At 43.8% G+C, this 24,670-nt stretch overlaps 1 protein-coding gene across 4 annotated transcripts in view; it reads right to left on the bottom strand.

The window, feature by feature from the left end:
• The window catches only part of RAMP2 (receptor activity modifying protein 2), an 88,025-nt gene that overhangs the window by 35,295 nt on the left and 28,060 nt on the right, over positions 1 to 24,670 (bottom strand). The window contains exon 1 of one of the 4 annotated variants that reach the window (XM_033917505.1): positions 11,161 to 11,285. The exons of 1 other annotated variant lie outside the window; for it this stretch is intronic. In XM_033917505.1, the coding sequence (XP_033773396.1) occupies positions 11,161 to 11,197 (37 nt within the window). In that variant the 5' untranslated portion in view covers positions 11,198 to 11,285. Of the gene's footprint in view, positions 1 to 7,907; positions 7,963 to 9,318; positions 9,568 to 11,160; positions 11,286 to 24,670 lie in introns of those variants that run through there. 2 more of the 4 variants (XM_033917504.1, XM_033917506.1) reach the window with 2 other exon arrangements.

Here is a 24,670-nt window from a genome sequence, read left to right as displayed (position 1 = left end):
TTAGAGGGTTAAGCCAAGGGAACCTGTCACCAGGAGTGGGATCCCTAGGATAGTAGATTTGGGGGTGGGTCAGTAGAGTAGGCAGACCTGATGTGCTATGGCCCTTATCTGCCGTCATCTTCTATGTTTCTATGCCTTGCCTGTATTGGTGGCAAGGCTTACTGCTGAGGCACCTCTACAAAATATTTGGGGATGTGGAGGAAAGGGGGGGGGGAAGGACCCAGCATGAGACCCGCTAGGTGTGACACCCCCGAGGTCAAATGGACCCCCAAACAGGGCACACCCAAGCTCAGTCCGGCTCCAAAACAGGGACTAGGAGCCCTAAACAAATTCCAACAGCCCTACCAAAGGAAGATGGGTACAGCTCACACCTGCTGGAGACTGAGAGAAAACTGAGGTATATAGGGAGGGTCAGCTATTATGTACTATACCAAAGTTTTGGTCTCAGTCTCCACCTGCTGGTCATGATGAGCTATTACCCATCAGTAAAGAACTGTACTGGTCTAGAAGGCGACACAGAATACATATTTACACTACACTATCAGTCTCTTTTTTGCAAATAGTGGTTTCAAACCGGTATCTCGTCTTTTTGATTTTGATACCCAAATAGGAAATTTCCATATTGTCAAACTGCATTTTAAATCTCAAATTGGTATCACACAAATTCAACCATGAATGGAACATCTTCCATCATTCTTCGTTGCCTCTCTATAAGATGAAAATATCATCTATATATCTTCTGTACATTGCTATTTCATCCGCAAAGGGATTGTTCTCTAGGTGGATCTCTTTGAATTCTGCTATGTAAAGGTTGGCAAGATTAGGTGCCATTGGATGACCCCATGGCCATGTCACATATCTGCTGAAAAAATTTCCCTTGAAAGCCAAAATAATTGTTTGTTAATGCAATGGTTGCCAGTGTTAGAATAAAAAGATTAGGGACTCTTTTATATGTATCCCATTTCTTCAATACTGAGAGATTCCAATTGCAGAATATTAGTATAAAACGCATCTATGTCCAAGGTGACCAAAATGATGTTCTCAAGATCTCCATCGTACGACTCTAATAAGTTAATACTCTAGACTAGAGAATGACATAGGGAAAAAATTTGTCCCCATCAGCTCAATCCCTATCCCCGTGAGCTTGGTCCCCGTTCCTGCCCCGTCCCCGCAAACCGTCATCCCTTCTGCACAAGACTCAAATAGTTATAATTTTATATTGAACTTATTTTATTAAAGTATAAAAAGAAACAATATTCTGTACAATTGTCATTTCATAAACACAAATAATACAGAGCAAGGATCAACAAAAACCCTGTTTCCCCTCCCCTTCACAAATATCCCCTCCACTATCAAGTAAACAGAATAAATCAAATTATTATAGAATGCTACACAGAAAAATCATGCTAACAGAATACCACAGTCACACATGACAGGAATAGTGTTAGGAGAGTGCAACTAGGGCAACTACCCCCAGTCAGAGAGAGCCCAAAGCCACCTGGAAGCTAAAACAACACAGCCTGGGCTTTATAGTCCCCAGATATGACTAATACCAGCTCTAGCAGGATACATATTTCAAATCTGAAATATTGTAATCACAAAATAGAAAATAATTTTTTTTTCTACCTTTTGTTGTCTGGTCATTTTATTCTTCACATCACATTGGTCTCAGGCTCTGGTTTCTGTTTCCTTCTGTCTACTCTTAACTCACTTGCCAGGGTCTCCTGACCATTTGACATGTCTTCTTTCTCCATGCTCACCATTCATCTTTCATCTCTGTGTATGTTTTTCCCCCCATGTTCCCCTTCTATGTCTCCTATAATTCCCTTTCTAGCATTTCCCCTGTACCCATCTCCCTGCCTTCATCATCTCACCATTCTATGATACCCTCCTCCTGTGTACAATATCACTCCTCTATATCCCTATGCCCCACCTGTCCAGCATATTCCTTCTGCATTCTTATTCTCCCCTATGTCTAGCCATTTTCTCTCTTTGTCCATATATTCTCCCATGTCTAGCATTATCCCTCTATTTCCATATACCACCCCCATGCAGATGCAGCATTCCCCTTTTTGTCCCTATGCTCCCATTCATGCCCATTTTCCCTCTTTTTGTATATCTCCCTGTGTCCAGCTTCTCTTCTCTCTTACTCCCTAAGACCAATGTGTTTCTCACACACTCTCTTCCCTCCCTCCCTCTGCTATGTTCAATATTTCACTTATTTTTCCTTCATCCCCTTGGTTCAGCTTTTCTCTTTCCCATTGCTTCTCTCTCTTCCTCCCTGCAGCTCTTTCCCTTTCCTCTAGCCCCCTTCCCTTGGGTCCACCACTTCTATCCCCTCCCTTCAGTGCCCAGATGTGGTTCTGGCACCTCTCTCTTCCCCCCAGCTCCACTCCACCCACCACCTGTTTCCCTTCCCAATCCCTAGACTAGATCCAGCAACTGTCTCCCTTCCCTTCAACTCCAGCCAGTCCACATCCAGTAGCCCAAGCAACTCCCTCCCCACTTCATGGGTGCAGCAGCAGCCCCCCCTTGTGAGTCCAGCAGCTCCCCTCCTTCCCTCCCTATCGCCAATCCAACAGCTCCCCCAACCCTCATAACCTCCCGATGGCAACCCCCCTAAAACCTCCCCAAACAAACCTGCAAGTGAGACTTCTGGGTTGGCCCCTTTGTGCCTCCTGGGGCGGGCACACTAGCCTGTGGGAACAGAAGCTTCCTGCACACAGGGCTGCTTGGACTGAACCTTCTTGCCACTAAGTCCCTCCTTCCAATGTAACTTCCGACTAGAAGCAGGATGCTTCCGTTCCAACAGGCTGGTATGCCCACCCCAGGAGGCGCGAAGGGGCTGACCCAGGAGTCACACTCGCAGGGAGATTTTTTTTGTTTTATTTTGCTGTCTGCCATTGGGAAGGTGTGAGGGTGGGGGGCTGTTGGACTCGTGAGGGGGGGCTGCTGCTGCACCCGTGATGGCACAGAGGCAACTTGCGGCAGATACTTCACTATGAGGACAAGGCCATTCACTGTTCCACGGGGCGGTGAATGGCCTTGTCCCTGTACCTGTGGCAGTCAATCTTTCGCCCCCGTTCCTGCGGGTTACCTGCAGCTACCCATGGGTAACAGTCACCGTGTCATTCTCTACTCTAGACCTCCTTGATTATTTATTGTGAAAGGCAATATATCAAGCATTAATAAACACTGAGGCCACTGAAAATCCTTTGAAAGCCCCTGCACTATTTGGGTAATATGAGTATGGTTCAGGAACAGGGCTTGTGAGGACTTCCTAGTTCCTCAGCTAGTAGGATTATTCAGTCCACATGGCTGCCTAGATAAACTTAGAAAGGGAAAGGGAAAAGGTCCAGCAAAAGACTTCATCCAGTTAATTAACTTGCCTTGAGTTTAGCCATCCCTCTATTTATCCCAATTGACTTTATACTACCTATCTGGTCCACGTTTATATATGTGCACTTGGGCCCTCGACTACTTCAAAAATTACAAAGACTAGGGGGACACTCAAAGAAGTTACAGGTGCTGGCGGTCCGCCAGCCCTGCTTGCACCCCTCCTTCCCACTTCTTCCCACTACTCCCCTCGCCTACCTCCCCCCTTCCCTTCCTCTGTACATTTAGTCCAGGGCTGCCCAAATCCGGTCCTCAAGATCTACTGGCAGGCCAGGTTTTCAGGATATCTACAATGAATATGTATGAGAGAGATTTGCATACCAAGAAGGCAGTGCAGGAAAATCTTTCTCATGCATATTCATTGTGGATATCCTGAAAACCTGGCCTGCCAGTAGATCTCGAGGACCGGATTTGGGCAGCCCTGCTTTAGTCCAGGGGTAGGCAATTCCGGTCCTCGAGAGCCGGAGCCAGGTCAGGTTTTCAGGATATCCACACTAAATATGCATGAGGTAGATTTGCATCTCAAGGAGGCAGAGCATGCAAATCCATCTCATACATATTCATTGTGGATATCCTGAAAACCTGACCTGGCTCCAGCTCTCGAGGACCAGAATTGCCTACCCCTGCTCTAGTCATTCACCGCCTTGAGCAACAACTTCAATGTGCTCCTCATAACCGTGTTCTCTCTCCCACTGACGTCACAGGGAGAGCCGACGGGGTTGTGAGAAGCACACTGAAGTCATTGTTGCTCACGGCAGTGAACAACTAGAGCAGGGCTGCCCAAGTCCAGTCCTCAAGATCTATTGGCAGGCCAGGTTTTCAGGATATCCACAATGAATATGCATGAGAGAGATTTGATTGCACTGCCTTCTTAGTAAGCAAATCTCTCTCATGCATGCTCATTGTGGATATCCTGAAAACCTGTACTGCCAGTAGATCTCGAGGACCGGACTTGGGCAGCCCTGAACTAAAGGTACAAGAGAAAGGAAGGGGGGCATGTGCGGGGAAGGAGGAGCGGGGCAGGAGCCTCTCACCCTTGCTACACCACTGGTTACAGGGAGATACTTTTAAAACCAATAGGAGGAAATATTTTTTCACTCAAAAAATTGTTAAGCTCTAGAACAGGCTTTTTCCTTCTTTCTCTCGTTTTTCCCACCCTCCTGGTTTTTTCCTTTGCCATTTCCTTTGTTTTTCATATGGATGTATCCTTTTTCTGTTTTCCCTTTTGTGTCTAGTGATATCTCTTATTGTATTTGGGTTTTTTGAGTCTATATAAGTACCCCCCTGTATTTGTAAAAATTGTTTTATTATGTAAACTGCCTTGGATTTAATTAGGCAGTATATCAAATGTAATAAACTTGACTTAAACACTTGTCAGAGGATGTGGTATCAGCGGTTAATGCAGATGACTTTGTGCCAATCCAAATCCCCTGGACCCTCTGACAAAGGGCCCCAAATGCTTCACTATCTCGAGTCTTGCAAGCTGATGTGCTCCATCCTATGTCTGACCAAACCGCATTCTACCATACAATGTTCTACCACATGGTGTCAAACTGTTTCGTCACTGTCCTCCTATACCATACTATACGCCATATTTACCATACTGTATCTGCCACACTGTCTGCTATGCTACAATCTCTCAAGCCATGGTTGCCGCACAATGTTTGCCATTCCATGTCTTCCATGCTATGTCTGTTATGCACGCTTGCCTTACCAATTTGCCAAGCCATTAACCACGCTTTGTAAATCTGTTTGCCATGCTGTTTTGCAGAACCATACTCGCCATATTATGTCTCAGTGTTTCATGTTTTACCATATTATGTTTTTACCATGCTGTTATATCTTGTCTAAAGTTGCAATGCTATAATAATAATAACTTTATTCTTCTATACCGCCAACAATCAAATGACTTCTAGGCAGTTTACACAGAAGAGAAACTGGTCAATCAGCGAAGTACAAAGTATTGAGAAAAGAAGTACAGCATATTATTTAAAGTACAGGCAGATTGAAAGTATTGTTATGAGACTTCAGTTAAGAAATGAATTTATCAAATAGTGTTGCCATACTATGTCTGAGAGTGCAGCACCGTGTTTGGAGCACCCTGAGGTTGTGTGTGCAGGCCCATGCTGCTCCTTGTGACCCTGGGCAGGTCAACTACTCACCCTTCGCCCCCCCAGGTACATTAGGTAGACTGTGAAGCCACTAGGACAGACAGGGAATTATGCTCGAGTACCTGAATAAATTAATATAAACCATTCTGAGCTCCACTGGGAGAACGGTATAGAAAATTGAATAAATAAAAAGGTTTGGACAGATTCCTGGAGGAAAAGTCCATAGTCTGCTATTGAGACAGACTTAGGAGAAGCCACTGCTTATGCTGGGATCGGTAGCATGGAAAGTTCCTACTCTTTGGGATTCTACACGGAATATTGTTTCAGATTCTGCCTGAAATGTTGCTACTCTTTGGGGTTCCAGAATCTTGCTACTATTTGGGATTGGCCACTGTGGAAACAGGAAACTGGGCTAGATGGACCATTAGTCTGACCCAGTATCGCTAGTCTTATGTACTGTAGAAAAGCATCAGCATCATATCTATGTTATTTAATATTCTAATGTGTGATTATTAAGTGTTTTATTGGTGTTGTGCTGACATTTATTTATTTTATGTATGATATTTCTTTTGAAATTTACTCTATTATGGTGTTGTGTGACAGAGGAAGAAACCATACACAGAACCACGCAAGCAAAGTCAGTGCCAGCCAGACTTTCTACAGTCTGTGTCCCGGTTATGGCTGGAGAGATCTAGAAGGGCCAGAGGGGGCTTCAATGGCAGCCTCAGTAGTTGGAGAACAAGAGTAGAGCATAGCAGACTTCTACAGTCTGCTGAGAAAATGGCAAGGACAAATCAAGATCAAGTATGCATATGTAATATCACATCGCACACTTATGCTATGAGTTTATGGTTTATTATTAATAATAACAATATAAAACCATAAACCCATAGCATAAGTATGATGGGCCGTATAGGTCTTTATCTGTCATCATCTCTCAAAATACTAATACATTCCCTAATTATTGCAGGGCCGCTTTCGGGAGACCGCTTTATCACCTGCCTTCATTTTCAGCTAAGTCTGCTTTTTGATTCTATTGGGAGTTCTCTGGGGAAGGTTCTCTGAGAGACTGCTTGATTGACCTCACTTGTGTTACTGCTTTGTGCTTTATTTTGCACTTTTCACGTTTTTGATTTATTTCACACACCTTGGAAGTACCCCATGATGGTGTGGGGCAGGGACTGGTTGGTCCTTGTCTCTTGATGTGAAGCGTAGGAGTATTGCTCCCTTCGCTGCCTTGTCACACTGAGAGCACTCCACTATCAAATTATATTAATTATATCTTGATTTCTTACTATTTGTGTGCTCACAAATGTTTGGTCAGCAAGCATTCTCTCCGAGAACCGTTTGATCTTTACTGCCTCCTTTTTGGTATCTTGTTAAGTTTCTTTGGCAGGCTTTTTGAAGTTATTTTTGGTTTAACTGTATCCATGACATCCTGTTTGTCTTTGGGAAGCAGAATCAAGATTGTGATGTCATAATGCCTTATTCCACCAATAAGAGCCAACCTCATCAGTGATGTCACAATGGCTTGATTGCCCTTTTCTCCCCCCCTGCCCTCCAACCCAGCCAGCACATTAACCGTTCCCCTTAACACGGCCCGCCAGGTACTGTTTTGAGGCCCTCGGTATGTTTATCATAATCACAAAAGTAAAATGAAACAGTTTCTTGATCATATGTCTCGTTAGCTATAAATGACAAGATTCTTATTAAGACTTAGCCAAAAGGGAAGATTTATAAACTATAAAGAGCCTCATGCAAAATTGTCATTTCTTTCATAAGACATTAACTATTTTTTCTGAGGCCCTCCAAGTACCATCAAATCCCAAATGTGGCCCTGCAAAGGGTTCGAGTTGAACCACTGATCTATTTCCTTTGTGAAATGGAGATTTGCATGCCTTGATTTTAATACATGTCGGCTTTCACATCTGCTCAGCAGCATGTTTAGGTTTTTAAAATGTGCTTGTTTTAGCCAAGGGTTTGAGGGGGTCCTGCTCTTTAATCCCATGTAGTGGAGAAGTAGCCTAATAGCAAGTATAGGGGACCTGACAACCAGGAGAACTGGGTTCAGTTCCCACTACAAATCACTTAACTCTCCATTGCCCCAAGTGCAAAATAAGTACTTGTATAAAATATGTAAACTGCTTTGACTGTAACCACAGAAAGGCAAGACATCAAATCTCATCCCCTTTTGAGAAAACTACTTTAAAATTGCTGCTTCACTACGTAACTGGTAGCACTTAAGGTGACGGTTTGTAAAACAAGGCAACTACCGTACTCTTTAGATTAGAACTTCTATCTTTTCTTAGACTCCTTCTCCCTGGACATGTCCAGGTATCCAGACGGTTTGATAACTTTGGAGGAGTTTGTCTGGGTATGCCTCAACCGTCCCCCACCTACCTTCTCTGCTGACATTTTCAGTCATTGGGCAGCTGCAGAAAGCTACTGGGGCAGGCTGATGGCAACAGGCTCACCTCGCTGACTTCAGTCTGCCCAAAGATTGAAAATTTCAACAGAGGAGGTAGGTGGGGGATAAAGGCTGGACAAAGAGAGCCCTGGATACTGCTGGAATGGGGGGGGGGGGGAGCGAGAAATTTCTTTAATTTTCTATACTGTTCTCCCAGAGGAGCTCAGAACGGTTTACATGAATTTATTCAGGTACTCAAAACATTTTTCCCTGTCTGTCCTGGTGAGCTATCTAATGTACCTGGGGCAATGAAGGGATTAAGTGACTTGCCCAGGGTCACAAAGAGCAGTGTGTGTTTGAACTCACAACCTCGGGGTGCTGAGGCTGTAGCTTTAACTCCCCCAAAGGGGGAGGGGGTGGAGAGAAAGACAGCACAATAAGGGTACAGAGGGTGGGAAGGGAGACTAAGAAAATGGGTGAAGGATGGGGGTGTGGGACGGGGCAGGAGTAAGACTGGTGGGAGGCAGGGATGATGCCAGGGGCAGAGGTGGGGCAGGGCCATGTTTCCCTTTTTTTGACTTCTCAAATATGGTAACCCTACCTCTCCCCCCATTAAACTGCTAAGATGCTTTTTTGCAATTCCTGAATTATTCTCTAAATTGTTGATTCAGGGGTTGCAAATGTGATATATAAACTGATTCAGCAATTGGAACAGGAAGAGCAGGAACGTCCGGCCAGAGTGAATGTCATACAAGGTCAGATTAAGGGCATCCAACAGACACAGGACATCAAACTCAAGGCACCCCACCTAGCAGGAAGGATATAGGGCAGGGCTGTTGTCTGGTTTTCAAGATATCCACAATGAATCTGTATAAGATGAATTGGTGTAGTTTGAGGGCCATGGGATATGCAGGCTTATCTCTTATCTCTTACATATTAATTGTGGAATACATTTAAGAATAAAACACTGTGTTCCTATCTTCTTTACAAGATATCAGTAAAGGTCCACACTGGTTTTACATCTGCTGAGCAGCACATACAGGTCTTTAAAAAGTCCTTGTTTCTTACAGGGAGGGTCCCATATTTACATGTCTGTATTTATATACAGGGTGGCCACAAAAACACTCCTTGATTTAAAATGGTTAAAAAATCAAAACTTATTGGAATATGTTTATAAATAAGATGACAGCAAATACAAGTCCCAAAAAAGCACGGTTAGCAAGATCTTACACAATCGCTTGCACTTTTACCCTTATAAGCTGCAATTGGTACAGAAGTTACAACCTTCAGACAATGCAATGCGACAAAATGACCTGGTGTTCCTCAAGTGGTCCCCGAGATTACCGGACTTTACTGTTTGTGACTTTTTCCATTGGGGATACGCAAAAGACAGAGTGTACGTACCTCCACTACCTGCAACTATGGATGATCTGCAGAAACGCATCACTGAAGCTATAAACGCGATCATGCTGGATATGCTTCGGAGAGTCCAGTCCAAGCTCGATTATCACGTCAATGTTTGCCGAGTAACAGACACCATATAAAACTTTATGAGTTGATGAAACTGTGGCTTCAAAGGTGAAAGAATATTCCAATAAATTTTGGTTTTGTAACCATTTAAAATCTGAGTGTTTTTGTGGACACCCTGTATATATATTTATATATAGTAAAATGCCAATTATCTGAATGCTGATTATCTGGATGTTCAATTATGTTCAGTGTTTCAAGGTCTCAGTTTATATATGAGTTCCCCCCGAAGTGTCATTCCTATCTTTCTCCCTCCCACTAATGTTCCTTCTCTGTTTCTGCCACCGTTGCTATCAGCCCAGCCCAGCCCAGTTCCCCCCCTCCCCCCCTATGAACAGGGAGATTTTTCCCCACCATCAGCACGCCCCCTACATGAAAAGAGAGCGTTCCACCTCTCTCCTTGAACAGACATCATCAACCCCCTTCTCAGACCCAGTGGAAGGACCCCAGGCCTACCATGTTTCCTTAATGGTCTAGTGGCATGCTGGGGCAGGAGTGATTTCTACTCCCTATTACCCATGCTTTTTCAGCGATGTAAATAGCTGCCGAGATTTCCAGCGGCAGTCTCACGGGGCTACTCATAGCCTCATGAGACTGCCCCTGGAACTCTTGGCAGCTCTTTTTGTCGCTGAAAGAACATGGGCAGGAGCAGCTTCCCCCCTGACCTCAGCAGAACTTTCCCTCTGCTGCAATCCTGCCCCTGACATCAGAGGAGGAGTGGGACTGTGGTAGAGGGAACGTGTTGCGGAGGCCGATGGCAGCCTGCAAGGAACGCTAAAGCACCAGCGAACCTCTCTGCAGGCTGCGGTAATCAGCTTAAACTAAGACCGGGAGGCCGGGGGGAAGCCGGAGGATGCTGCAAAGAAGGGGGAAAAATGCAGGCCTTCCGGGGGAGGGGGGGGTAGATTTATAAACTATAAAGAGTTTTATCTCATGCAAAATTGTCATTTCTTTAATAAGACATTAACTATTTTTTCTGCGGCCCTCCAAGTACCTATAAATCCAAAATGTGGTCCTGCAAAGGGTTTGAGTTTGAGATCAATGTTCTAGGGTAAGGTACAGTATAACTAAATAATGAACAGTGAGTGGATTTTGCCAAATCTTAGAGAAGGAAAAGCAAGAATTAAGTCAGGAAAAGCTCATGCACAAACTGAGGAGTCCAAAACCAAAAGGATCGATTTTTAACGCATCAAGATTTAGAAAGACTAGGGGACACTCAAAGTAACAGAGTAATACTTTTAAAATCAATAGGAGGAAATATTTTTCACTCAGAGAATAGTTAAGTTCTGGAATAGGTTGCCAGAGGATGAAGTGAGAGAGGTTAATGTAGCTAATTTATATATATATATAAAAAAAAAAAAGGTTGTACAAGTTCCTGGAGGAAAAGTCCATAGTCTGCTGTTGAGACAGACATGGGGGAAGCCAGTGCTTAGCCTGGATCCACTGTTGCTGCTATTTGGGGTTTTCCCAGTTACTGACCCAGAAAGGCTGTTCTTAAGTAACGCATTGGATCCATTAGTGGACAACTATCCCCTTCCCTTTTGAGAGGTGAAAAAGTCATTTTGAGAAGCAGCCCCCACATTTCGCAGTTTCTGTCTGATCAGGGCAGCGAGAGGGTTTCAAAGAAGACTTGAAGAGTCCGCTGCAAACCAAATGTTTCCCCGCTGAAAAGAGAAGACGGTTCCAGGAAGAGCTTAAGCACCGAAAAGCGACACTTACCCCAGCACACGAGCAAGCCGAAAAGCCGCAGCGCCATCCCTGAAGGGCGATGAATGGAGAAGGACAGGAAGCAGCTCTCAGCTCCCTCGCAGCACAACTGACTTGGGCTTACCTGGGAAGGGGAGGGGAGGAGAGGGAAGCTTGTGCTGCGGTTGAGTAGTGAAAGAAAACACGGGCAAATTGCTTTCAAATCCAAACTCCAACCCACCACCTGATGCACTTTCTTGTCCAGTACGTCTCTCTTGACTAGACTGTAAGCTCTTCGGAGCAGGGACTCTCTTTCCTGTGTTCTGATGTCTAGCAGTGCTATTAAAATGATTAATAGTAGTACTTATATGCTCCGGTACGAGGGGCCATCAACAGGAGATAAAACTACGGTTACCATATTGCTCCAGAAAAAGGAGGGCAGATTGAGACATCTGGGGTTTACTTGCTCTGCTTTCCTCCTTTTTTTCTGCAGTCATGTGGGGTGTAAATGTATAATGCTTTCTGTCATTGACAGTCTAAGCTCTACTGCTTCCAAGTTATCATAGGTGGACCAATTAACTGATGTTCTCCTGTTGCTTCTTTTAGTGTACCTGTTCTGTAATAAGGATGAATTATGTGTGTGTGGGAGATTAAACTACAGAATTCATTGCTACAGCATGAGAGAAAGCATCTATCTAGCATGACTGGATTTAAGGAAAAAATTCCAGAAGAGGTTGTGGGTTGAAATTCCTGCACTGCTCCCTGTGACCCTGGGCAAGTCACTTAATCCTCCACTGCCCCTGGTATATTAGATAGATTGTGAGTTCACAGAGACAGACAGGTAAATGCTGGAAGTACTTGTTAGTAAACTGCTCTGAGTGTCATTGCATAACTACAAAAAAGGCAGTATACAGAAAGTCACTACTTATCCCTAGGGTGAGCACTAAGAAATGGATGTACTCTTTGGGATCTGGATTGTCCACTGTTAGAAACAGAATACTGGACTCAATCAATCTTTGACCTCTCCCAGCTTGGCACTGCTGTTGCCAGTTTGTTTCTAGGCAATGACATTGCTTGTTTAGGGATCCAGCAAAATTTCTCTCCCTCACTGTGCTGCAGCAGCAGTAGCCAGGGCGGGATTAAAGGATAGGCACAGGAGGCACGTGCCTAGGGCCTGGAATTGTCAGGGGGGCCCTAGGGCCGGCGTTAGGGGGGAGCAAACTGAGCCCAACAGATCCAGTGGGCCCTGCGGTCCAAACTTCTTGATTTACCTCCTACATTGTCCTTTTCAGAGGGACCCTGACACAGCAGCTGTTCTCACAAGCTGCTGGCGGCTGCCCCGAAGTTTTCCCTCTGCCGTGATCTGCCCTGTCGGAAACGGGAAGTTGCGGCAGAGGGAAAACTTTGGGCAGCTGCCAGCAGCTTGTGAGAACAACTGCCATGTCGGGGCCCATCTGAAAAGGACAATTTTGGCTGCAGGAGAGAAGCGATCTCTTGCCTCGCTTCCTCCTCCCCCCGTACTGTCAGAATGCCTCATCTCCCCCCCCCCAAGGCAGGGCCGGCATTAGGGGGGAGCAAGGAGAGCAGCTGCCCCGGGCCCTTGCCTTCTCTTTTGAGCCGCAATGGTCGTCTGCTTTCCCCCTGCTTCCCCGACGCGGTGGGCCCACAAGCCTTCTTCCTCTCCTCCCCCTCCTTCCCCCCCCCCCCCCCGACGTCAATTCTGAAGTTCTGGGCCAATCAGGCAGTGATTGGCTGGCCCAGAACTTCCTCTCCGACGTCGGGCAGGAAGGCTTGTGGGCCCGTCGCATCAGGGAAGCAGGAGGAAATAGAGGGCGGTGGCTTGGTGAAATCAGCAGCAGCAGCAGCGGCGGAGAGAGAAAGAAAGGGGAGGTGCAGGAAGAAAGAAAGCCTGAAAGAAAGAAAGGGGACAGGGAGAGAGGAAGAAAAAGTTGGACTCATGGAGGGACAGAGAGAGATGTTGGTTGGGATGAGGTCTGGAGGAGAGGAAGCATGTAGGAGGAAGAAAGAAAGGATGCACAGTCAGAAGGAAGTGCAACCAGAGACTCATGCAATTACCAGACAACAAAGGAAGGAAAAATGATTTTATTTTCAACAGCTATCAAAATGTGTCAGTTTCTTCAAATTTACATCTGCTATATTTATATTTTGCAGAGTATTAGGGGGCTATGTGTCATTGTTTCTGTGGTGTTTCACTGTTTGCAGATTGGCTTCTTGGTGGTTCAGTTTAACCTTTATCTACATATTTCTATTTTTGGTTTGTGATTACTTATTCCATACTGGGTGGGGGTGTATCTATATTTCATGTGTATTACATTACATTACATAAGTGATTTCTATTCCGCTTGTGCCTTGCGGTTCTAAGCGGATTACATGTTAGAAGACTGGACATTTCCAGTAGCATTGCAGTACATATAAACAAGAATGCGTTAAGTTACAATTGTTGTTCTGGACTTTTCCAGGATAAATTGGTAGTAGATAGTAGATAGTGATAGGTTGTTTAGACGAATAGAGATAATATTGTCCGGATCCTGTTGTTTAGACGAGTAGAGATAATACTGTTCGGATTTGGGTGTTGCTGGTGGTGGTGTTTGGGTAGTCATGAGAGCATTATCTTAAACTTTTGTGAGGTTATGATGATGGGAAGTGTTTTTTGAAGAGATGAGTTTTGATTTCTTTTCGGAATGCTTTAATGTCTATTGATTTGGTCAGTAGATTGGTGATGGTAGTATCGATCTTTGCTGCCTGTGTCGCTAAAAGGCTGTCATATAGTTTCTTTCGTCGTGTTCCTTTGAGAGGGGGGTGAGTGAATAGGCTCTGGGTTCTCCTTGATCTGTGTGAGAGGTTACGGTGTAGTCTGTTGTTTAGGTAGCTGGGTGCTGTTCCATGTATTACCTTGTATAGTAGACAGTAGAATTTGAACTGAGATCTTGCTTTTATTGGTAGCCAGTGTGAGTCTAAGTATGCTTTGGTGATGTGGTCGTATTTGCCCAGTGAGTAGATGATTCTGAGGGCCGTGTTCTGAACTGTCTGCAGTTGTTTTATCATGTAATTTGGGCATGGTAGGTATAGGCTGTTACAGTAGTCTACAATACTCAGTACTAGGGATTGTACTAATATCTTGTATTGATCTTTGTTGAAGAATTTTCTTATTTTTCTTAGGTTACGTATTGTGAAGAATGCTCTTTGGATGATTTTGTGGATTTGAGACTGCATTGTGCAATTTCTGTCTAGTAGGATTCCCAGGATTTTGAGTGTGCTTTGCATTGGGTACTTGATTGTGTTTACTTCTAGTTCTGTGAGAGAAGGTTTTTTTTCCCTTTCCAGTAGTAGGAATTTAGTTTTCTCCGAGTTCAGTTTTAGTTTATGACTTGACATCCATTTTTCTACCGTTTCCATTATCATTTTCAGGTAGTTTGTGGATAAGGGGTCTTGAATATTAAAGGGGAGGAGGATAGTTATATCATCTGCGTAGCTGAATGATACTGTGTTTAGGGCGTCTAGGGTTATGCCTAGGGATGCTATGAAGAGGTTAAATAATATGGGTGATAATGGTGATCCTTGTGGTACTCCACATGGGTTTGACCATGGGTCGGATATGTGCTCTTTTGATTTGACTTTGTATGTTCGTGTTTTGAGGAAGCTTTGGAACCATTTGTGAACATTACCTGAAATTCCTATTGCGTCTAATATCTGGAGTAGTGTGTGATGGTCAACTAGGTCGAATGCCGCAGAGAGATCGAGTTGAATGAGAAGCAGCTTGTTTCCTTTGCTGAGGTGTTGTCGGGCAATGTCTAATAGTGATACCAATAGAGTTTCTGTGCTGTGGTTGGATCTGAATCCAGATTGTGATGGATGTAGTATGTGATGGTCTTCAAGGTAGTTGGAGAGGTGTTGTGCGACAAGGCCTTCTGTTATTTTAATGTATAGAGGGATTGAAGCGATTGGTCTATAGTTTGCAGGATTATCTATAGGACCTTTGGGATCTTTTAGGATAGGTGTAATTATGATTTCTCCTAATTCCGGTGGGAAATGACCTTCACTTAGTGTTGTTTGAAGCCATAGTGTGAGGCAAGCTTTAAATTTGGTGGAAGCTGTTGCTAGTAAGTATGAGGGACAGTTGTTCAAGTCACATGAGGATTTGCTGTATTTTTTGTAAAGCCTGTTCAAGTCTGACCATTGTATCTTTGGGAAGTTTGTCCATATCCTGTCTGCTGGGATTGCTTCATCTGTTTTGGGATTAATTCGTATTTCTTCTATGTTGATTCTTGAATTGTTGAATGTGGATCTGGTTGTGATGATTTTGCGTTTGAAGTGATCCGCTAATTGGGTGGCTGTGGGTGTTTGGTTTCCTTGGGTGGCGAGAAATGGTTTGGTATCGGTGAGATTTCTTAAGATGTCAAAAAGTATTCTTGTGTCTGGTTTTTCTGTGCTGATGAGTTTGGAGTAGTAGTTTTTTCGTTTTTCCTTCAGTTTGGTATTGTATTGTTTGATTAGGATTTTCCATTCATCTTTGATGTTGTTGTGTTTTTGTTTTTTCCATGACCTTTCTAATTGTCTGCATTTTCTTTTTAGTTGTAGAAGTTCGTTGTCGAACCATTTATTAGATGGTCTGTCTATTTTGTTTTTGTTTTTTATTGGAGCAAGTTCGTTTAGTGTGGATTCACTGAGGGTCCTCCAGCTGTTTATGAATTCTTTGGGGTTGTTGGGGTCGATTTCGGGGTCGACTGTGTTCCAGAATGTGTGAGGTTCTATTTTCGGTCTGAATTTGATGAGTGTTTTCTTTGGGGTGGGTTTGTTGTTATTTTGAGCCCAATTGATAGTGAATGAATATTTGAAATGGTCTGACCATAGAGTAGGGTGCCAGGACCCGTTTGAGATGTAGATGTTTTGTGTGTTTTGATTTGGAGATGAGTAAGCTGCTATATCAAGTTGATGACCTTTTTCGTGTGTGGGTTCTGGGTTGAGAATTTGATAGGATAAAGTGTTGAGGTATGAGAGTATATCTGTTGTTTGTTTGGATGATTGATCTTCTAAGTGGAGATTTAAGTCTCCGAGGATCAAGTTATGTGTGGAGGAGAGTGAGTTCTGGAAGATGAATTCTTCAAGTTCTTGTTTTGAAGTATTCCATTTACCTGGTGTAATGTAGCAAATAAGACAGTTCAGATTTCCATTGAGTGATTTGTCAGATATTTGGCAGGCTAGCAGATCAAGATAAGGGGTGGAGTGCTTGGTTAGTACGTCGATGTTGAGATTGTTTTTTGTTATGATTGCTAGACCTCCTCCTCTTCTGTTTTCTCGACATACTACTTCAAGTTTATATCCTTTGGGGCAGAATTCTGTGATGCTTGGATCTGACTCAGAGGTGAGCCATGTTTCGGTTAGGAAGAGACAGCCTAGATTGTCTTTGGTCAGCCAATCTTTGATTAATTCTGCCTTTGGGCTTACGGATCTGATGTTCATATATGCGCAAGCAATTGTAGTGTATTTTGTGGTTGGTGTAGTGGTTGTATTGATGATAGTTCTTGGTGAGGTTTGGTATTTTTGTGTGTTTGAGTTAGGTTTTGGTGGGGGTCTTTTTCCCCAGATGGTGGGGATGCTGGCTTGGCTGGATAGTGGGCATGGAGTTAGTGTTCTAGTGGTGTGCAGTTTTCTGGTATGTTGAACAGGTCTGTGTGTTGTTGTTAGGATAGGGATGGTTTGTATTTGGTAGCCTGTGGTTTTCCATTTTGCTATAAATGTGGCAATTAGTATGAGGGCAAGAATGAGGTTGTGTGTACGCAGTGCCATTATTTTTTTTTTTTTATTTTTTTTTTTTTTAAATTTGTGAGGATTGCGGTTTGGTAGTTATTTGAGTTGGTTGTGAGAGTGGATGTATGGGTTGTGTTCAGAATTCGCTGGAGAGGTGGTTTGAGAGGCAGGGGCTCTAAGAGAGAGCTGAGTCCTCCTGCTTGCACGGCGTCGGGCGGAGGAAGGAGGGACAAGATGGCAGAAACTTCCTCCTTCCTCTGCCTAGGAAGTCGCTGGGTGGGGGAGGCTTTCGGTGGCCCTCAAGGGCTGAAGAAAAAGTCCGACTCAGAAGTCGGTCTGCGTTCGGTGATCCGCGGTTGCTGGAGCGGCAGGGGCTCTAAGGGAGAGCAGAGTCCTCCTGCTTGCACGGCGTCGGGCGGAGGAAGGAGGGACAAGATGGCAGAAACTTCCTCCTTCCTCTGCCTAGGAAGTCGCTGGGTGGGGGAGGCTTTCGGTGGCCCTCAAGGGCTGAAGAAAAAGTCCGACTCAGAAGTCGGTCTGCGTTCGGTGATCCGCGGTTGCTGGAGCGGCAGGGGCTCTAAGGGAGAGCAGAGTCCTCCTGCTTGCACGGCGTCGGGCGGAGGAAGGAGGGACAAGATGGCAGAAACTTCCTCCTTCCTCTGCCTAGGAAGTCGCTGGGTGGGGGAGGCTTTCGGTGGCCCTCAAGGGCTGAAGAAAAAGTCCGACTCAGAAGTCGGTCTGCGTTCGGTGATCCGCGGTTGCTGGAGCGGCAGGGGCTCTAAGGGTTTTCTGTTAGCGTTGACTAGCCTTATTTGATGAAATGCATCAGGCATGGTTCTTGGGAATACCTTGAATAAACCTAATTTGAATCTCCTTTTTTTTCTACCCATCTTCTTTTGATTCATGTTGGATTCTTTGGTGGACCGCTTGCCTGTTGTTTCATTACAAGTTAACATACATGAAGTGGAACGTACTAGAGGAGTTACAAATTTGGTTGTTTATACATACATATGGGTTACAGTTGGTTGACATAGAGTGAGGCGTTGTAAAATGGTTATTAATATAGACTTATATTTTGGATAATATTACTGCTTTACAATATATTTGAACACTTTTATATATGTATGGAAAGGGTTCAGAGTTAAAGTACTGGGTAAGTAGGTGGGAAGGGAAGGAAGGGGAATTTGTTCAGAGATGTTTGGGGGTGGCATAGAAGAAAACTGTGCACTGGTATGCTAACCTTTGCTTGTTTTGAATTTAAAAAAAGAAAGAAATACAAGTGGAAATAAAGAAGTAAATAAGAAAATAGATAAATGGGGGTAGGGCAGGGGCGGAGCAAGGCCAGGGGAGCCCAGTGTACTTGTGTGCCTAGGGGCACTCAAAGAATTAATCTTGCCCTGGCAGTAGCAGGCCCAAAACAGAAGAGCCGCCAATTGCTTATGTGGTGTTTCCCAGCAGACACCACAGAGCTCTGAGAATTTGAGACTTTGAAAACAATATGGGAGTTGGACACCCCCTTGATTCACACTATCTGAAAGAGATAAAATGGCTTGGGTGGAAGGAATAAGCTTTTTATTTGGGCCACAGTGATGGATGTCTTTAAAAGAAATTTTTGCATTGAACAATTGTATATCAGGCTGCTAGTTGGGATTCAGAACTGCGTATTTTGTTTGCTTCTTCGATTTCATATATGCATTTCCGAAAACTATTAAAGACATCTCTTTTTGTAAAATTGTTAGGAAAGTAAGGAAGAAGATATTTCTCTTGTATTTCACTGTGATGTACATTCTCTTGATGATGTAAACCACATCAATCTGGAAGGTATTGCGGTCTAGAAATGTATTTTAATGTAATGTAACATGAAAAGAAGGAAGGGTGATCTGTGTCTGAGGATCATTGGTGGGTTTAGGATGTGAAATTACTGGGGAGAGGGCTGAGAATAGGGAGGGGTAAGCTGGGGCTGTGGAATTTAGGCTGATGAAGGAAAAAGGTGTTAGAAAGGGCCTGGATGATGGGAAGAGAAGGAGACTGAGATAAAAGAGGGAAAGGGAGAATTCATCGCAGCTGCGCTGAATCATACTCTTCACTGTCAGTGTCTCTCTTCCTCAATGGCATAGTAAGGGGGATAGGGGTGTGTGGACCGTGCTCCCCCTCCATGTGCCATCTTGCCAGGGGCATCAGTGTCTCTCCACCCCCACATACCTCTTGAAAAGTTTGCTGGCACAAGCAGCATCTTCCACCCCTTGTTCCATGGCTCCCGTCTGACATCACATCCTAGTCAGGGGACCAGGACGTCATGTCAGAGGGAAGGAAGATGCAAACTTTTCAAGAGGTTTGTGGTGGCAGCAGCAGGGGGAGGGGGCACTCGAGCAGTGGGGAAGAGGGCATCCCTAGTTTGGAGGTGTTGGGGGGGCATTGTCCCCCAAATGAGGTCAGGGCTGCTATGATGCCCCTGAGCTGACAGCCGGATGTAAGAAAATTAATTGTGGCCGATTCAGCACTGAAATGCTTAAAATTGGCCACGCGGAATTGTCCTAGACCCAAAAGTGAGGAGCAGGTGGGGAAGAAAACAAGATCCTGAGTGGGAACTCAGGGATAGGGGAGGGGGAGAGAGGGACTGACTGAGGGAGAGGATAGCGAAGAGCAGCTAGGGGAGGATACAGTGGGAAAGAGCAGATATTCAGGGGTCTAGACCAGTGGTCTCAAACTCAAACCCTTTGCAGGGCCACATTTTGGATCTGTAGGTACTTGGAGGGCCGCAGAAAAAATAGTTAACATCTTATTAAAGAAATCACAATTTTGCATGAGGTAGAACTCTTTATAGTTTATAAATCTTCTCTCCCACTACCCCCTCGAAGGCCTGCATGTTCCCCTCTTCTTTGCAGCGTCCTCCAGCTTCCCCCTGGCCTTCCAGTCTTAGTTTCTGCTAATTATCGCAGCCTGCAGAGAGGATCACTGGTGCTGTAGCATTCCTTGCAGGCTGCCATCGACCTCCGCAGCATGTTCCCTCTGTCGCGATCCTGCCCCTCCTCTGACGTCAGGGACAGGATCGTGGCAGAGGGAACGTGCTGCTGAGGATGACGGCAGCCTGCAAGGATCGCTACAGCACCGACAATCCTCTCTGTAGGCTGCGGTAATAATCTGAAGTTAAGAGTGGGAGGCCAGGGGGGAAGTCGGAGGACACTGCAAAGAGTGGGCAGCACTAGTACAGACCACGGGCTGCAAAATAGTACCTGGCGGGCCACATGTGGCCCCCGGGCCGCGAGTTTGAGACCACTGGTCTAGGCTGTTCAGCGCCGAATCAGCCACAATAAATCTTCCTACACCCGACTGCTCAGGTGCATCATAGCAGTACCTGACCTTGTTTGGGGGTAAAGCATCACCCACCCACCCCCAAACTAGGGATGCCCCCTTACTGTTCCCCACCACTTGAGTGACCGCCACCACTGCCGCTGCATATTTTGAAGAGTTCACTGGTGCGAAAAGCATCTTCCTCCTCCTGCCTCGGCTCCCCTCTGACATGATGTCTTGGTCCCGTGACTAGGAACTATAACATAACGTATAATATATACCACTCAATATAGGAGGTGCATCAACAGTGTTATATTCCATACAATAACTGCTGTCTATTCAGGAAAAAGGCCTCAAAATTGGAGCCTACGCACAGTCTTATCATAGACTGAACAATCAGCGTAGTTTTTTCTGCTCCATGCTCCAGTCATTGGCCAAAAAACCTGAAATTTATATTACTTCTTAGTACTTTAATTATTCTTACTTTTTTCTTTTTTATATATTTTTTTTAATATTTTTAAATATTTTATATAACTTAAACCATACTTTAAAATACCATCTATCACTTAAGGTCACCAAAGATACATTGCTCCCTTAGTTTGAAAAATAATTGACAGTTAATCACTTATCTCAGTCAAGTTGTTCAGTATTTTTCCATCGTTTGTTTGTTATATGCTGCTGCTTTATTACATTACATTACATTACATTAGTGATTTCTATTCCGCTTGTGCCTTGCGGTTCTAAGCGGATTACAAGTTAGAAGACTGGACATTTCCAGTAGCATTGCAGTACATATAATCAAGAATGCGTTAAGTTACAATTGTTGTTCTGGACTTTTCCAGGATAAATTGGTAGTAGATAGTAGATAGTGATAGGTTGTTTAGACGAATAGAGATAATATTGTCCGGATTCTGTTGTTTAGACGAGTAGAGATAATACTGTCCGGATTCGGGTGTTGCTGGTGGTGGTGTTTGGGTAGTCATGAGAGCATTTTCTAATACTTTTGTGAGGTTATGATGATGGGAAGTGTTTTTTGAAGAGATGAGTTTTGATTTCTTTTCGGAATGCTTTAATGTCTATTGATTTGGTCAGTAGATTGGTGATGGTAGTATCGATCTTTGCTGCCTGTGTCGCTAAAAGGCTGTCATATAGTTTCTTTCGTCGTGTTCCTTTGAGAGGGGGGTGAGTGAATAGGCTCTGGGTTCTCCTTAATCTGTGTGAGAGGTTACGGTGTAGTCTGTTGTTTAGGTAGCTGGGTGCTGTTCCATGTATTACTTTGTATAGTAGACAGTAGAATTTGAACTGGGATCTTGCTTTTATTGGTAGCCAGTGTGAGTCTAAGTATGCTTTGGTGATGTGGTCATATTTGCCTAGTAAGTAGATGATTCTGAGGGCTGTGTTCTGAACTGTCTGTAATTGTTTTATCATGTAATTTGGGCATGATAGGTATAGGCTGTTACAGTAATCTACAATACTCAGTACTAGGGATTGTACTAATATCTTGTATTGATCTTTGTTGAAGAATTTTCTTATTTTTCTTAGGTTACGTATTGTGAAGAATGCTCTTTGGATGATTTTGTGGATTTGCGACTGCATTGTGCAGTTTCTGTCTAGTAGGATTCCCAGGATCTTGAGTGTGCTTTGCATTGGGTACTTGATTGTATTTACTTCTAGTTCTGTGAGAGATGGTTTTTTTTCCCTTTCCAGTAGTAGGAATTTAGTTTTTTCCGAGTTCAGTTTTAGTTTATGACTTGACATCCATTTTTCTACCGTTTCCATTATCATTTTCAGGTGGTTTGTGGATAAGGGGTCTTGAATATTAAAGGGGAGGAGGATAGTTATATCATCTGCGTAGCTGAATGATACTGTGTTTAGGGCGTCTAGGGTTATGCCTAGGGATGCTATGAAGAGGTTAAATAATATGGGTGATAATGGTGATCCTTGTGGTACTCCACATGGGTTTGACCATGGGTCGGATATGTGCTCTTTTGATTTGACTTTGTATGTTCGTGTTTTGAGGAAGCTTTGGAACCATTTGTGAACATTACCTGAGATTCCTATTGCGTCTAATATCTGGAGTAGTGTGTGATGGTCAACTAGGTCGAATGCCGCAGAAAGATCGAGTTGATTGAGAAGCAGCTTGTTTCCTTTGCTGAGGTGTTGTCGGGCAATGTCTAATAGTGATACCAGTAGAGTTTCTGTGCTATGGTTGGATCTGAATCCAGATTGTGATGGATGTAGTATGTGATGGTCTTCAAGGTAGTTGGAGAGGTGTTGTGCGACAAGGCCTTCTGTTATTTTAATGTATAGAGGGATTGAAGCGATTGGTCTATAGTTTGCAGGATTATCTATAGGACCTTTGGGATCTTTTAGGATAGGTGTAATTATGATTTCTCCTAATTCCGGTGGGAAATGACCTTCACTTAGTGTTGTTTGAAGCCATAGTGTGAGGCTAGCTTTAAATTTGGTGGAAGCTGTTGCTAGTAAGTATGAGGGACAGTTGTTCAAGTCACATGAGGATTTGCTGTATTTTTTGTAAAGCCTGTTCAAGTCTGACCATTGTATCTTTGGGAAGTTTGTCCATATCCTGTCTGCTGGGATTGCTTCATCTGTTTTGGGATTGATTCGTATTTCTTCTATGTTGATTCTTGAATTGTTGAATGTGGATCTGGTTGTGATGATTTTGTGTTTGAAGTGATCCGCTAATTGGGTGGCTGTGGGAGTTTGGTTTCCTTGGGTGGCGAGAAATGGTTTGGTATCGGTGAGATTTCTTAAGATGTCAAAAAGTATTCTTGTGTCTGGTTTTTCGGTGCTGATGAGTTTGGAGTAGTAGTTTTTTCGTTTTTCCTTCAGTTTGGTATTGTATTGTTTGATTAGGATTTTCCATTCATCTTTGATGTGGTTGTGTTTTTGTTTTTTCCATGACCTTTCTAATTGTCTGCATTTTCTTTTTAGTTGTAGAAGTTCGTCGTCGAACCATTTATTAGATGGTCTGTCTATTTTGTTTTTGTTTTTTATTGGAGCAAGTTCGTTTAGTGTAGATTCACTGAGGGTCCACCAGCTGTTTATGAATTCTTTGGGGTTGTTGGGGTCGATTTCGGGGTCGACTGTGTTCCAGAATGTGTGAGGTTCGATTTTCGGTCTGAATTTGATGAGTGTTTTCTTTGGGATGGGTTTGTTGTTATTTTGAGCCCAATTGATGGTGAATGAATATTTGAAATGGTCTGACCATAGAGTAGGGTGCCAGGACCCGTTTGAGATGTAGATGTTTTGTGTGTTTTGATTTGGAGATGAGTAAGCTGCTATATCAAGTTGATGACCTTTTTCGTGTGTGGGTTCTGGGTTGAGAATTTGATAGGATAAAGTGTTGAGGTATGAGAGTATATCTGTTGTTTGTTTGGATGATTGATCTTCTAAGTGGAGATTTAAGTCTCCGAGGATCAAGTTATGTGTGGAGGAGAGTGAGTTCTGGAAGATGAATTCTTCAAGTTCTTGTTTTGAAGTGTTCCATTTACCTGGTGTAATGTAGCAAATAAGACAGTTCAGGTTTCCATTGAGTGATTTGTCAGATATTTGGCAGGCTAGCAGATCAAGATAAGGGGTGGAGTGCTTGGTTAGTACGTCGATGTTGAGATTGATTTTTGTTATGATTGCTAGACCTCCTCCTCTTCTGTTTTCTCGACATACTACTTCAAGTTTATATCCTTTGGGGCAGAATTCTGTGATGCTTGGATCTGACTCAGAGGTGAGCCATGTTTCGGTTAGGAAGAGACAGCCTAGATTGTCTTTGGTCAGCCAATCTTTGATTAATTCTGCCTTTGGGCTGACGGATCTGATGTTCATATATGCGCAAGCAATTGTAGTGTATTTTGTGGTTGGTGTAGTGGTTGTATTGATGATAGTTCTTGGTGAGGTTTGGTATTTTTGTGTGTTTGAGTTAGGTTTTGGTGGGGGTCTTTTTCCCCAGATGGTGGGGATGCTGGCTTGGCTGGATAGTGGGCATGGAGTTAGTGTTCTAGTGGTATGCAGTTTTCTGGTATGTTGAACAGGTCTGTGTGTTGTTGTTAGGATAGGGATGGTTTGTATTTGGTGGCCTGTGGTTTTCCATTTTGCTATAAATGTGGCAATTAGTATGAGGGCAAGAATGAGGTTGTGTGTACGCAGTGCCATTTTTTTTTTTTTTTTAATATTTATAATGCCTGTATAATGCCGATGCGGCCAGCGGCGATGTTTAAGAATCATTGGCAGTTGGTAGCGGGAAAATGTCTTGATGCTTTGATATTGGCCCTGAAGCAGTGGATAAAAAATAAAACCGCAAAATGTTGGTTGCGTCGGCATTATACAGGCATTATAAAGCAGCAGCATCTAACAAACAAATAATGGAAAAATACTGAACAACTTGACTGAGATAAGTGATTAACTGTCAATTATTTTTCAAACTAAGGGAGCAATGTATCTTTGGTGACCTTAAGTGATAGATGGT

This window comes from Geotrypetes seraphini, chromosome 13 (assembly GCF_902459505.1).
Source record: "Geotrypetes seraphini chromosome 13, aGeoSer1.1, whole genome shotgun sequence".
NCBI lineage: Eukaryota > Metazoa > Chordata > Amphibia > Gymnophiona > Dermophiidae > Geotrypetes > Geotrypetes seraphini.
Note: the sequence above shows the minus strand (reverse complement) of the source record. Positions and strands in the feature narration are given on the sequence as shown.